General features: G+C 38.7%; 1 protein-coding gene and 1 long non-coding RNA gene across 2 annotated transcripts; one reads left to right on the top strand and one right to left on the bottom strand.

Annotated features, from left to right (window-relative positions):
• The first annotated feature begins 582 nt into the window (after positions 1–582).
• LOC111330248 (sodium-coupled monocarboxylate transporter 1) lies at positions 583–12,104 on the top strand. The gene is made up of 15 exons (XM_022935075.2): positions 583–1,201; positions 2,287–2,352; positions 3,025–3,076; positions 3,738–3,805; positions 4,351–4,505; positions 5,269–5,409; positions 7,352–7,481; positions 7,801–7,889; positions 8,160–8,272; positions 8,646–8,716; positions 8,914–9,000; positions 9,393–9,628; positions 9,917–10,017; positions 11,084–11,235; positions 11,821–12,104. Exons 1-15 carry the CDS (start codon positions 854–856, stop codon positions 11,932–11,934), a joined length of 1,923 nt encoding a protein of 640 aa, XP_022790810.1. The 5' UTR covers positions 583–853; the 3' UTR covers positions 11,935–12,104.
• On the bottom strand, positions 4,942–6,666 carry LOC148722317 (uncharacterized). Its single transcript, XR_015992567.1, has 2 exons — positions 6,539–6,666; positions 4,942–5,464 (listed from the first exon to the last, which is right to left on the bottom strand). It is a non-coding gene; the product is annotated as an uncharacterized LOC148722317 (long non-coding RNA).

Genomic DNA, 12,104 nt, shown 5'->3' with positions numbered 1-12,104 from the left:
TCGCAGTCACGTCTAAGCACTATAAGTTTAGGAAACGTGCTCCTAAAAATATCGCAAGGTGGAAACCACGCAGTTAGTTATAGCCAGAAGTCAATCATCTTCGTAAATTTTGAACAAATGGTGCTTTTAAAACGGCCATTCGATCGTTGTTGGATCCAAGACAGCTACAACATTGAATTAAGGTGCCAATGGATCACACAGATAATCAATTTGCCAAGACTGTCCAATTTGAAATTTTTTTCTTTTTTGGAGGACATATAGCTGGCGGAGTTAGCATGCCGCGACTCTCCCTCCCCTGTCGTGCGGTCAAATGATGAAAACAAGTACACATCATACCCGAGCAATTTTAGGTCAGCGCGTTAAAGCATGAAAATGCATATGTTTCAAAATCTCATTCGATAATGAAAATAGAAATTCATAATTAAAAACAATTGTTGTCTAGACAAATACAAGTGATCACATGTTCAGCTATAGCTCTTGATCGAAGTTCACGTGAAATCGCGTGATTTGACATGTTAGCAAGCTCAAAAATCAATTGATATCTAATCTTTTTGGAAACAACCAATGATTAGATCAAGATTACATACTTAAACGCCCATGAATACGGTAGTAGTTTCCGGTCGCCGGCCGGGATTCAGTCGCGTATCGATTCTTGGGCAACAGTATCTCATGCAAATTCAACGCACTGAAGCGAAGTGATTTTCATTGTCTTTGCGACCTATATTAGCATATTGATCCCGTTTAAGTCCATTCGATTACGGTTGACTGTTAGTTCCTCTGCACAATAGCTCGGTTCTGTACTGTAATTGCCGCAAGCTTACACTGCTAGCCATTTGCAGCTGGAATCGGAGCCATGGCTGTAGGAAACGATACGTTTAGTGTCGTCGATTATGTTGTCTTCTCCATCATGTTGCTCATCTCGGCGCTGATCGGAATTTGGTATGGCTGTGGACCGGGTGGAAAACAAAAAACAACAGCTGAATATCTTCTGGCGAACCGTAAAATGGGTGCTTTGCCGGTGGCAATTTCTCTTCTGGTTTCATACCTCTCAGCTATCACTTTGCTAGGAGTTCCATCGGAGATCTACACCTATGGAGCTCAGTATTATGTGCTGATTCTATCCTACCCCATCATCTGCGGCACGATGGCCATTATATTTGTACCCATGTTCAGACGAGTGAAGATAACGTGCGCTAATGAGGTAAGACTCCTTTTTTTTAACACCGTTCTTATTGCATTACTCCAGGACGACTTTTATTCCGTATTCAAAAGAGGCTTTGTGTCCAAAAATTGCACCTATTTTCCGCCCCTTCGTAATGATTAACAAGCTCTTTATATTAAGCTTAAAGCATGCGATGCTCTTTTGTTTATTCTGACGACCGGCCGGCTGCCGGGGGGAGCTCGAAACCGGAGGTCAACAACAACAGGGGCAGATTGAATATTATGTGTTCTGTATGAAACAAAAAGCGGCGGCGAACAGCTGGCGGGAGCCGATACCTCCTGATTTCGTCACGCATGATAGACTTGGTTTCATTTTGTCTCGCTTTAGATCTGAAAAGCATCAAAGGAAAGGCACTTGTCCGTAATGACACGTACAAGAATTTACGAAAGTTACAAACCTCAGCGGCATGTCTTATCGATCTGCTCGAGGCATGCCACAAGATATTACTTAATAGGTAAAAAAAAAAAAAAAAAAAAATACAAAACAAAACAACAAAACGTGTTTGGAAGCAGGTCATCAAATTAATTCGACATAAACCCCAAGATGATAAATCAAACACAACGAATATATAAAATTCAGATATATGAATTTCATATATTCGTTGTGTTTTAAACAACAAAACTAAACGAAAAAGCGATGATTTACCTAGAAAGAACTGGTAAGGCTACTTACGGATGGAAAATATGAGTAACTCTAACTAGGACAAAGGTTTAATCGCGCCTGACCTGAAAAGACTTGAAGGGGTAAATTGTAAGACCTGAGCACTCCTAAACGGCAACTCATGAAATTCATACCCCCCCCCCCCCTCCTCCTACCGAACTTCTTCGTGTCTGACCAAAACTTCTCGAAAGCCGATTCTGTTTACAGTTGAAGGAAATATTTGTTCTTTCAGGGCGCATATCCTCTAAGTGTTTATCATTTATCGTTTTCTTCTTATCCACCGAGCTTGAAAGGAGGACCTGTGCATCCAAGAGAAAACGAAATGTTTTCTGTTGTCCGCTTCACCCTCGGTTAAAAAAAAAGGTGGCTTTCGGTCTTTTCTAACAATCAACTTTTTTTTTCAGTATTTGGAACGGCGTTTCTCCGTTGGAGTTCGAATGGTCGGTTGCTTTTTTTTTATTCTGGAATACGTAAGTAACAATATATTACTTCCTCGTGAATAACTGTCGATATTGATTGCGAGCGAAATATCGTACACTTTTCTGAGCTAAAAGTAAATATTTTGGATTAATTTCTGTTTGGAACAATGTTAAACGCTATGCTAGGAAAATATAGAAACATACTTATATCTGAAAAGACTGATAAAAGTGCAAAGTAAAAAATATTTTATCCCCAGTTCATTTTGTTATTCGAAAGCTGCTTGAATAAACACATCTGAAGGTTGACAGCATGATTTAGTATTTAAATATTTTTGCTCACTGATAGATAAAATAACAGAGAGGGTGGCAATGAGAGAGGGGGGTGGGTGGCCCTGATCCTGTTTCGCGCACGAATTTTTGAAAAATTCACGTCATTTAAACAGTATTTCACGCACACGAATTAAGAAGAGCAAACCTCAAATCACAACTTAAAACAAATCACAATTCAACTTTTGTTAATTTCACGCGTAACGTACAGTGTATGAATTTCGGTCTTAATCACGAGTGACATATAAACTCTTTGCCATCCTCGTAGTCTATCATAGAGAATGTGACCTTGGAAAATATACATATATTCTTTCATTAAAAGGCTGGTATAGGGTTTTCTTAAATTATATTAATACCAGAATTTTATTCGACTCTGCCAACTGTTTTATTTTGCAGACCCTGTATTTGTTTGTTGTTCTGTATGCACCTTCCCTGGCTTTGGAGGCTGGTAAGATATAATACAAGTGTAAACTCACAGAGCTGAATAACAAGTAACGTCCCATAACAATATCAGTGCATCATCCAGCAAAACAGGTGATGAGAAAACATACATGCATCAGTGACTGGGTGTGACCTGGATAATTATTACACTAAATTCTTATTACTATATACAGCTGTTACTTCAGAGAATCACGAGTGACATGTAGACCTTGGCATGGCTTAAGCCTCCAAATGAATAATTTTTTTTATTAAAAACTGGATCATTGTATAATGCAATTCAAGACTTTTTATTGGCTTAGCCATTATGGTATATCAGCCAATATACCATAATCTACAAATATGGTAAGCGTACCCGTCAGCTTAGAATCAAGAGGGAGCTAAAAAAATCCAGTTTCTTCATACAAAATAATAATTTCTTGGAGGCGTTTTTAATAAAACAATTATTCCACTCACGCTTGTTGGATATGAGATGATTATAGCCAACTCAGCGCTATGTGCCTCGTTGGCTATCTATCATCTCATATCCAATGCGCACTCGTGGAATAATTGTTAATTAGACCACTGCTGAGCAGAACCTTTCACCGCGTAGGATGCCACATGTGCTATTTTTTGTTTTAATTTTTCATCACTAATGACTTGTGAAATGTAAATTTACTTTTTGTTTTCAGTTGCTGGAATTCCACTCTCTGCATCCATTCTCACAACTGGAATTGTGTGCACATTCTATACTAGCCTAGTGAGTAACATGGAGTCAGGTCATCTGAAGATGATTTGCATTAAGTTCATCAAAACCTTTAATTGAGTCATGATCAACATTTATAAACAGCCCTTCAGCCTTTTTTCTCATGACCTTAATGTGTGATTCAGGGAAATATTGTAAGGAGAAATAAAGGTTCCAAGAGTACACTCCCCTCACCTATAAAAACACATGACAACAGCTGTCAATAGCTTGTACATTTCTGTAATCAAATTCAGTTGCATGAGTGCTTCACATTTCCATTGTGCATCCCAATGATATGTGTGCATGCACTGAAGCAAAGCAGATGGAATTTCTGTTTATAAATCTATTAATTGCTGCAATTAAAAATGTCTTCAAACAGTGGGTTCATGCAGCAGCTTTGTGTTCATCAAAACATGAAGAACTTTAAGATTTTTGAATGCATTCAAAAGGCCTTAATTTCTCCCTCTTAACTTCGCATTTTCTTCGTATCTCCATAAATGCACCCTCACACTCAAACTAATTAAACAGTATTGCTGAGTTTTTAAATATTCTGATTTCAGGGAGGCCTCAAGGCTGTGATTTGGACAGATGTTTTTCAGTCCATGATCATGGTCGCAGGTCTAATCACTGTGGTGATAGTGGGAAGCAATGAAGTTGGAGGCTTTGATCAAGTATGGAAAATCAACAAAGATTTTGATCGCCTTAACTTCTTTGAGTAAGTGAGATAATCTTATCTATTACATTGCTAGCAACGCCTGTGGGCAAGATGAAGCAAATCCCGTTTTCTGACTGGGCCCTGCATCTAGCCTGCTCAGCTACCCATTTAATGCTCTCTCATTTTGCCCTTCACTCTCACACAAGAAAGTAGTCTTACAAAGTTCGAAATTTTTGGCAATGGAGTTGCAAAAAGTGGCAGATGTGCCGCATCACAGTTGGCTTTCTTTCCCAGCATGTCAGAAATAAACGTACCATTCTTGATTCTTGTTAAAGAAAAATCTCATTTCTATATAACAAATCCTTAATTGACCAATCTTCTTCAGTCAGAATTGCAGGATAACATCCTTCCACTGTTTTTTTTTCTTTTCTTGGAATTTTATGGGCCTTCACTTTGTCTTGGCTCATAAAAATGAAAAAAGAGAACTTGGTCAATATCCAGCCATCTATTTATAATCATTTAATAATATAAGTTATAATTGTGGTCAATGCACACCATAGTAACATTAACAACAGTCATCACCTTGACTGTGAAAAAATAAATATTGTATATCTCCTTAATTTTCACCATTATTTTTATCCAATAACCATTGTCAATATTTGACCATTATACCAAATTTTAAGCAATATCTCTGGTCCTCTAGAATTTTGAAACTTTTACCGTGTTGTGTCAAGAGGAGAGCCATACAAATACAAAAATATTACATGTTAAAAAAAGAATTGCACCCGATGTTTATTTGATTTCATGTGGTTATATCCATTAGCTTCAACCCAGATCCCAAGGTTCGTAACACTTTTTGGACACTGACTATTGGTGGTGCATTTACTGCCATGCCAGTTTGGACAGTCAGTCAGACAGCTGTACAGCGCTTTCTGGCCATCAAGTCATTCAAGCTTGCCAAAAGGTACAACATGTTTGATTAAGTCTCAGTACAAAGATTTGGAGTACTTTTCACCAGACTGTCACATAAAACAAAAACAAAAACAAACCAAAATATAAAGAAACATCTCAGCAACAGCAGAAATTCAAAGCAAAAATTATCAGACTGCCTGAAAAGCAAGATATAAGTGGGAGACTAACAAGTCTTAATCCTTTTTATCCCAGATCACATTAGCAATTCCCCTTTCTGTCTGCCATACAATTCTTATAATGTTAAATTAGAGAATTTAGTATTGGACCAACTAATTATCTCCAAATAGATATTTTTCTTTAATCTCATCACTTGTCTCCTTGATATTGTATTGATATTGCAAGATTTTGATGTTGGATCAAGTAATAATCCCCTCATTGATATTTTTCTTTATTCTCGTCCCTTGTCTGCTTGATATTGTATTCAGTGATATTGCAAGGAGAAATTCTGTCTTGGTCACTCCTGGAAGTTTAAGGGTTAAATGGTTTTTGCTTGTTTTGTATTTGATTGGTTAAGAGGTGGTGAAAGTCTTTATGAGTTAAGAAATACACAATGTAGCAGAGGAAAAAACAATTGACTGCAAATTTCTTTTAATATTCACTTGAAAATTGCTCCAATGAAATTAGAATGATGACAGGAATTACTCAAACATGTCTGCTGCATGCAAACGCTGTCTCCTACATCAAATTTGAAACCTTTTCATCTGTTTTTTAAAGTGGCTAAGGCAAATGTTAACTTGTGGGAGATAAAAAAAATAGGAACAAGACAGCCAAATTTAATATCATGGATGTAGAACACTTTTAAAAGCATCAAGATCTGAAATACACGTAGTTCTTGCTGTTTTTGACAGCACTTTCTAATACAAATATTGGGTTCCATAATTATAATATTATTTTGGTAGGGAAAACGACTTTAATTTGCTTGCCGATGGCATTGAACTGCGAAAAAGACTTAAAAAAAAAAAAAAAAACAGAAAAACTCCTAACAGTATAGCACGCCAGCATCTTCACAAGCACTCTAGCTCTCCGTCGATAATAATTGGAAAAGTCTTGCCAGGTCTGGCTACTAAAATTTTGTTTCCTGGTATCCGAAGAACATGAGCTATATTCTCTCTACAGCCTACCTTTCGCTTTTAAGCTTAGCTTTTTAAGAGAGGTCCCCATCTCGCTCTATTTGGGTTCTTTAAACGAACTCTAACGCTCAAATTTTCTGATTGTTCCTCCTCCATTTTCCATTTCCACGAACGACACGTGACAGCTAAAACGTGACGACACGTAATTGTCATTTGACATGCGTGACCTCAATTATACTTTTCAAGGAAAACAAAGAAATTGGAAGAACTAAAAATAATGAAAAACGCTTTCTAATTCGCAACAGATTCTCTCACAATTTTCATGTCATCATGCTTTGATGTTTACTGAGTAACAAGTACATCAACGGGCTGAAATGTCTGAAATGTCTTTCTATAGGTGTAACAAAAATTATGAGTGATACTGAACTTGTTTATTTAGAGCAATGTTCAATGCAGTGTCGAAAGTAAACCGAGCTTTCATTAGTTTTGCTTTCCTTTGCCCTGTGATTGGTCCAGAAAACTCGCTCCACTTTCTCAACCAATCAGATGCAGATCTAACATCAACCGCGACTTGGTCGCCTGCATTTTCCCGCGCTTCGGGCAGTTTGCTTGTGTCTGCTTTGAGTTCTCATTAGCTGCTCAGGGTATTTCCCTTTCTTCTGATCGGCCGTGGTAATCGTCTGTTCTTTGGTTTTGGTTTTACAAAGCTCAATCGAAAAGCGCTCCTCTTCCATTCATCCATCCATCCATTCTCTTCACTGACGACATGTTTATTCATTCGTTTATCTATTTATTTATCTTCATTATTCATTTTCAAATTGGTTTGTTTCCATTGTATTTGAAAATCTGTTTCTCTTCCTGTAGAGCGGTGTGGCTGAATGTTCCTGGATTGATCTTGATTGTGACTCTGTGTTTCTTTGACGGACTCGTTATTTTTGCGAATTACGCTTTCTGTGATTTACGAGTAGAAAAGAAAATCACAAGCAATGACCAGGTAAACTTCTCGTAAAAAAACCTTTAACATCGCTACCTACGAGTGAACATTTTCGAATCTGGTGATGAATAATTCTTAGATTAATTAATTAATTATCAACAAAGTAAAGAAGTGATCCTCGCCGATGAGCAGCAACGAAGAAATCGAAGTAAAAAAGCTTGACAAAAAAAAAAAAAAAAAAAAAGAAAGAAAATCAGGCATTCGAATCTGCACCTCCAAGATACTAGTTGGGATCACTTCTTCACTTGTATTTTCTCCATGGGTCAACAGATAATTCATTTCATGAACTGTGATTAATTTGTCTTTAACTTCCCTCTAGACTCTTCCGTATTTTGTGATAAACAAGCTTGGACACTTGAAAGGTCTGCCGGGAATGTTTACAGCCGTCCTTTACGCTGGAGCTCTCAGGTATTGCTAAGATGAAATATGAACTAATGCACGATTGAGAGTAAGGGGCATTTTGCAGTACTGCGCAATGCAGCGATTCAAACTTCCCAGCTTTATCTAGAGTTGCTCTTCTTCCGCTAGTGACGTGCGCCTCACTCCGAAAGCTCGCGTAGACTTATTTTCACTGATTTCGTTTGACGTGCGTGGTAAGTTGAAAAGATGTGGCTCTTGCAGTTTAGCTTAACGGTGGTTGCTTTGATTTACCTTGAGTGTGATACGTTTGATCGACAGCACTGCTTCCTCGGCTCTGAACGCCATGGCCCTGGTCAGCTTGGAAGATGTAGTCAAAAAGAAAGTCCCGGATATTACTGACTCTGATGCGGCCAAGCTGTGCAAGATCATTGGTTAGCTATTTACGGTGTTGTTCTCTACACAGTTACGGAATATGTTTAATCTACGTTTATATCATAAGCTGACTTATATATAAGCTTTTTCATTGGTTCTTACTTTTGATCTGTTGGAGGACAGAAACATGAATGACGTCACCATTACCAACATTTCGCCTTTTTTTTTTATGTATAGCAAATGTATTCCATGTTGTCGTGCTTCTCTACTGAAGTAGATCAAAATGGTGTGTGAATGGTGTGTGTCACTTTTTTGCATCTGGGATCTATTAATGAACAGACACATGGCAACACGGAATCTATTTGTTAATTGGAAGTGCGATGAGTGATTCCGTTTCATAGAAATTGGACTCAAAGCTTCCCTTTTTTGCAGCTCTGACATTTGGTGTGATCGTTATTGGAGGCGCTTTCGTCGTGAAGTATGTGGGAACCATGGTTTTGCAGGTATGTTTTGGTATTGCGGAGTCTTAAATCGCCGACTTTTTGTTTAATAACCGGTATCGTGCAGGGCTCTTTCCTTGACAACTGAGATCCTGAACCAGGTCATCTGTTTACTGACTCGCTGTAGATCGAGAGTCTCTTGTAAATCTCTTCATGTAAACTTGAATTTGTGTTTATATATCCATGCTATTTCAATCTAGTTGGCTTACAGCATCTTCGGAATCTGTGGTGGTCCATTGCTGGGAATATTTCTCCTTGGGATGTTTGTTCCACGCGCAAACTCAAAGGTAATGCTAACACTATACCTCTCAGGACGTAAACATGATTGGGAAACAATACCAGCAAGCTTGCCTTGCTTAATAGAGCAATCTTCAGTTGAGTGTTGTAAATCCCATCTTCCACCCACTGCACAGAACTGCGCACTACAAGAAATTAGGGAAAAAAGTACGGCAAAGCATCCCGCTCAACGGATGAAAATCACTAGCTTTGCCAAAATTGCGCGCCGCGTTAAGTTCACCGCTAAGAAAAATTAAGCGGCGTATGAAAATTGTACAAGAGGGAATATGACACAGTATTTCAAAGAATTAGCGTTTAGAAATGAAGCGCTTTGCCATAATTAACTGAGTATCGTGTCAGCAACTCAGGTAAACGATGTGAACGATTTCAATATTAATTGCAGGGTGCCTATTTTGGTGTTTTCACCGGTGCTGCGCTGACCACGTGGGTCTTCCTTGGATCCGTATTGCTTCCCCCCAATAAGTACCCAGGTCTCCGATCTGTTCGAGGATGTGAGTTTTACAGTAACGCATCACTTGCCAACAGGACATATCCTGATGGCTCCTACAACAATGAATCAGCCCGGATTTTGGACGAGTATGGAGACGGACTAATCAGAAACGAATTCAAAGGCCACAGGTATGCATTCCTTTAGCTACAAAAGTAAAAAAGAAAAGCTGATATACCTTTGGGTTGACTTCTTATTTTGCGCTACACCTTCCCTCCCCTCCCCCCCCCCCCCGCCTATCCCTCAAGGGATGATCACTTGATGGGAGAAATGCCCCAACAATCGTGCTAATCAATCTTGAAATCTTGCCCTGGAAGCTCTTTTAATCAAATGTGGTTTATAATACCTGATTTATTTTCAATTTATAATCTTCTCTGTAGATTAAGGACTAACGATTTGTGTGTGTTTGTTTACTTTAGCGCAGCCATCGCTGATTTCTACAGCATGTCCTATCTGTGGTTCAGTGCCTTGTCTGTTCTCACTTCCTTTAGCATTGGTTGCATAATGAGCTTCATTCTTGGTGAGTTCATTTTCAGGTGGCTGGAGCCCACTGACATCATGCACTTTCCATTACAATATAGGCCCCGAAGAAGGTTGACTCTAGAAGTTTTAAAGCATTTGCCAATAAAGCCTTCGCTTTGCCATGGTGCCAGAACGCAAAAAAGATTGGTTTTAATTACTAGCGCATTTTTTAATTGAGGGTAGAAAGTAGCCAATCAGATGCAAAATTAACACCACGTGCGACTTGTTCACTAACGTTTTCCCGCGCTTCAGGCACGCGCAGTTAACTTATTTCTGGGCATCTGCTTTCTGCGCTTGGTGCTAGATCCTTGTATGCCGCTGCACCATGTTTATGGAATAGTTTTCCAGGAAAATTGCTTGCTATCCCATCATTGACAATTATTAAACGCAATGGTAAGACCTACCTTTTTAGTCAGGTTTTTCTTTTTATTATTTTATCTGATTTGTTTTGTTTTACTGTAAGTCTCATTTACCTCTTACATGGTATACTTAGATTCTTTAGAATAATTTTATGGTTGAATCATAGTAAAGCGCTACTGATCATTTCTATGTAAATAGTGCTATAGAAATACTCGAATTACTATTGGTATGGACTTGGAGCTTTCGTTGGCTTCCTGTAATTCTTCCCTTTCTTCTCTTTGGTCAATGTGAGTACTTTGGGTTTGATTTTACGACACTCAGAGTCTAAGTGGAAGGAGCAGGGTTGGCGTAGTGGTGAGAGCGCTCGCCTTCCACCAATGTGTCTCGGGTTCGATTCCCGGACCCTGCGTCATAGGTGGATTGAGTTTGTTGGTTCTCTACTCTGCTCCAAGAGGTTTTTCTCCGGGTACTCCGGTTTTCCCCTCTCCTCAAAAACCATCATCATTTGAGTTTATTTAATTTAGAGTTTATTTGGATTTACACACGACCCCACAAGCTGTTCAGCTTTAAACATTATTGTGTCTAAATAAAGGTGTTATTATTATTATTATTATTATTATTATTATTATTATTAGTTTCGTAGAGTGGTATGTAAAACTAAAAGATATCTATCAGTCTAATAACGATTCTGTATTGAATTTAAGAAACAAAGGAGGACAGGGAGAGAGAGATTGACCCTAAGCTGCTGTTCCCGTTGAAGGAATGGCTGTGGTCCTTCCTTCCCGGCCATTCTTTCAAATGGGACTTCGAGGATGAGGAGGAGGAGGAAGATGAAGTAGTGCCTATTCATGACGATGTAAGACACTTTAATGTTTCTATTCCCAGTTTACAAAATTTGGAATCAAATTAAGTGAGTGAACTCTCCTTTAACAAAGTCACCCAAATTAAAAATCTCTAGATCAATCGATATTCAGGAGAAGCAACTATACTCATTATAGCTTCACGCTTCAGAAACTCGGATAAGCGGCTACCTTGGGAGTATCTTCTGTTCAACCTCGTTCCCAGGGCCTTTTCCCCAACTAAGGAAAAAGGCCCTGAGAACGAGGTTGTCTTCTGTTGGGAGAAAATGACACGACAAAGTGATATGCAAAAATGATACGCAAAGCTCGACAAGGATCTACCGAGAAGGAGGGGGGAACAAAGTTTGTTTAACCCCCCTCTCGTCAATAAAGTTACACTTCATAACAATACAACAACATGAGGGGCCCAAAATACCAGACAGTAAAGTGCTAGTAGGACCCCACGCCCCTCTTTCCTCATTACATCCCCCCCCCCCCACGTGGAACATCCTGTTACGTCACTGCGCAGTCTATAAATTTTCTTCCGCTTTTCAGAAATTTTACACCATAATGAGATTGATACAGTCTTTGTAACTTTGCAGGAGATCAAGATCAACTGGGATGAGACTCCACCGGTAGATTCGAAAGGCAAACAGGAAAAACACGAAATGGGAAACTTGTACACCAATAATCTGATAGAGAATGGAAAAATGTAATGACACTAGACGCATTTCCATTTCCATTGCTGTCTCCAACTCCTTTGTTTATAAGTGATTTGAAGTTTAGTTTAAGCGTTTTTTTTTTTTTTCTTTGCGCGAGCTAGCTGTTGCTATTTAGCTTTGTAAAATAATTACCATTTTCAGCAATAAAAGATGGCGTTTATGTC

The sequence above is a fragment of the Stylophora pistillata genome, chromosome 10, assembly GCF_964205215.1.
Source record: "Stylophora pistillata chromosome 10, jaStyPist1.2, whole genome shotgun sequence".
Lineage (NCBI taxonomy): Eukaryota > Metazoa > Cnidaria > Anthozoa > Scleractinia > Pocilloporidae > Stylophora > Stylophora pistillata.
The sequence above is the reverse complement of the archived record's forward strand: the minus strand, read 5'-3'. Positions and strand labels throughout refer to the sequence as shown.

Excerpts from the sequence above, each read along its gene's own strand:
- LOC111330248 (XM_022935075.2), top strand. The coding sequence starts at position 854 with ATGGCTGTAGGAAACGATACGTTTAGTGTCGTCGATTATGTTGTCTTC. Across the intron at positions 2,353-3,024 it reads TTTTTTTTATTCTGGAATAC|ACCCTGTATTTGTTTGTTGT; the intron begins GTAAGTAACAAT and ends TTTATTTTGCAG. Across the intron at positions 7,890-8,159 it reads CTTTACGCTGGAGCTCTCAG|CACTGCTTCCTCGGCTCTGA; the intron begins GTATTGCTAAGA and ends TTTGATCGACAG.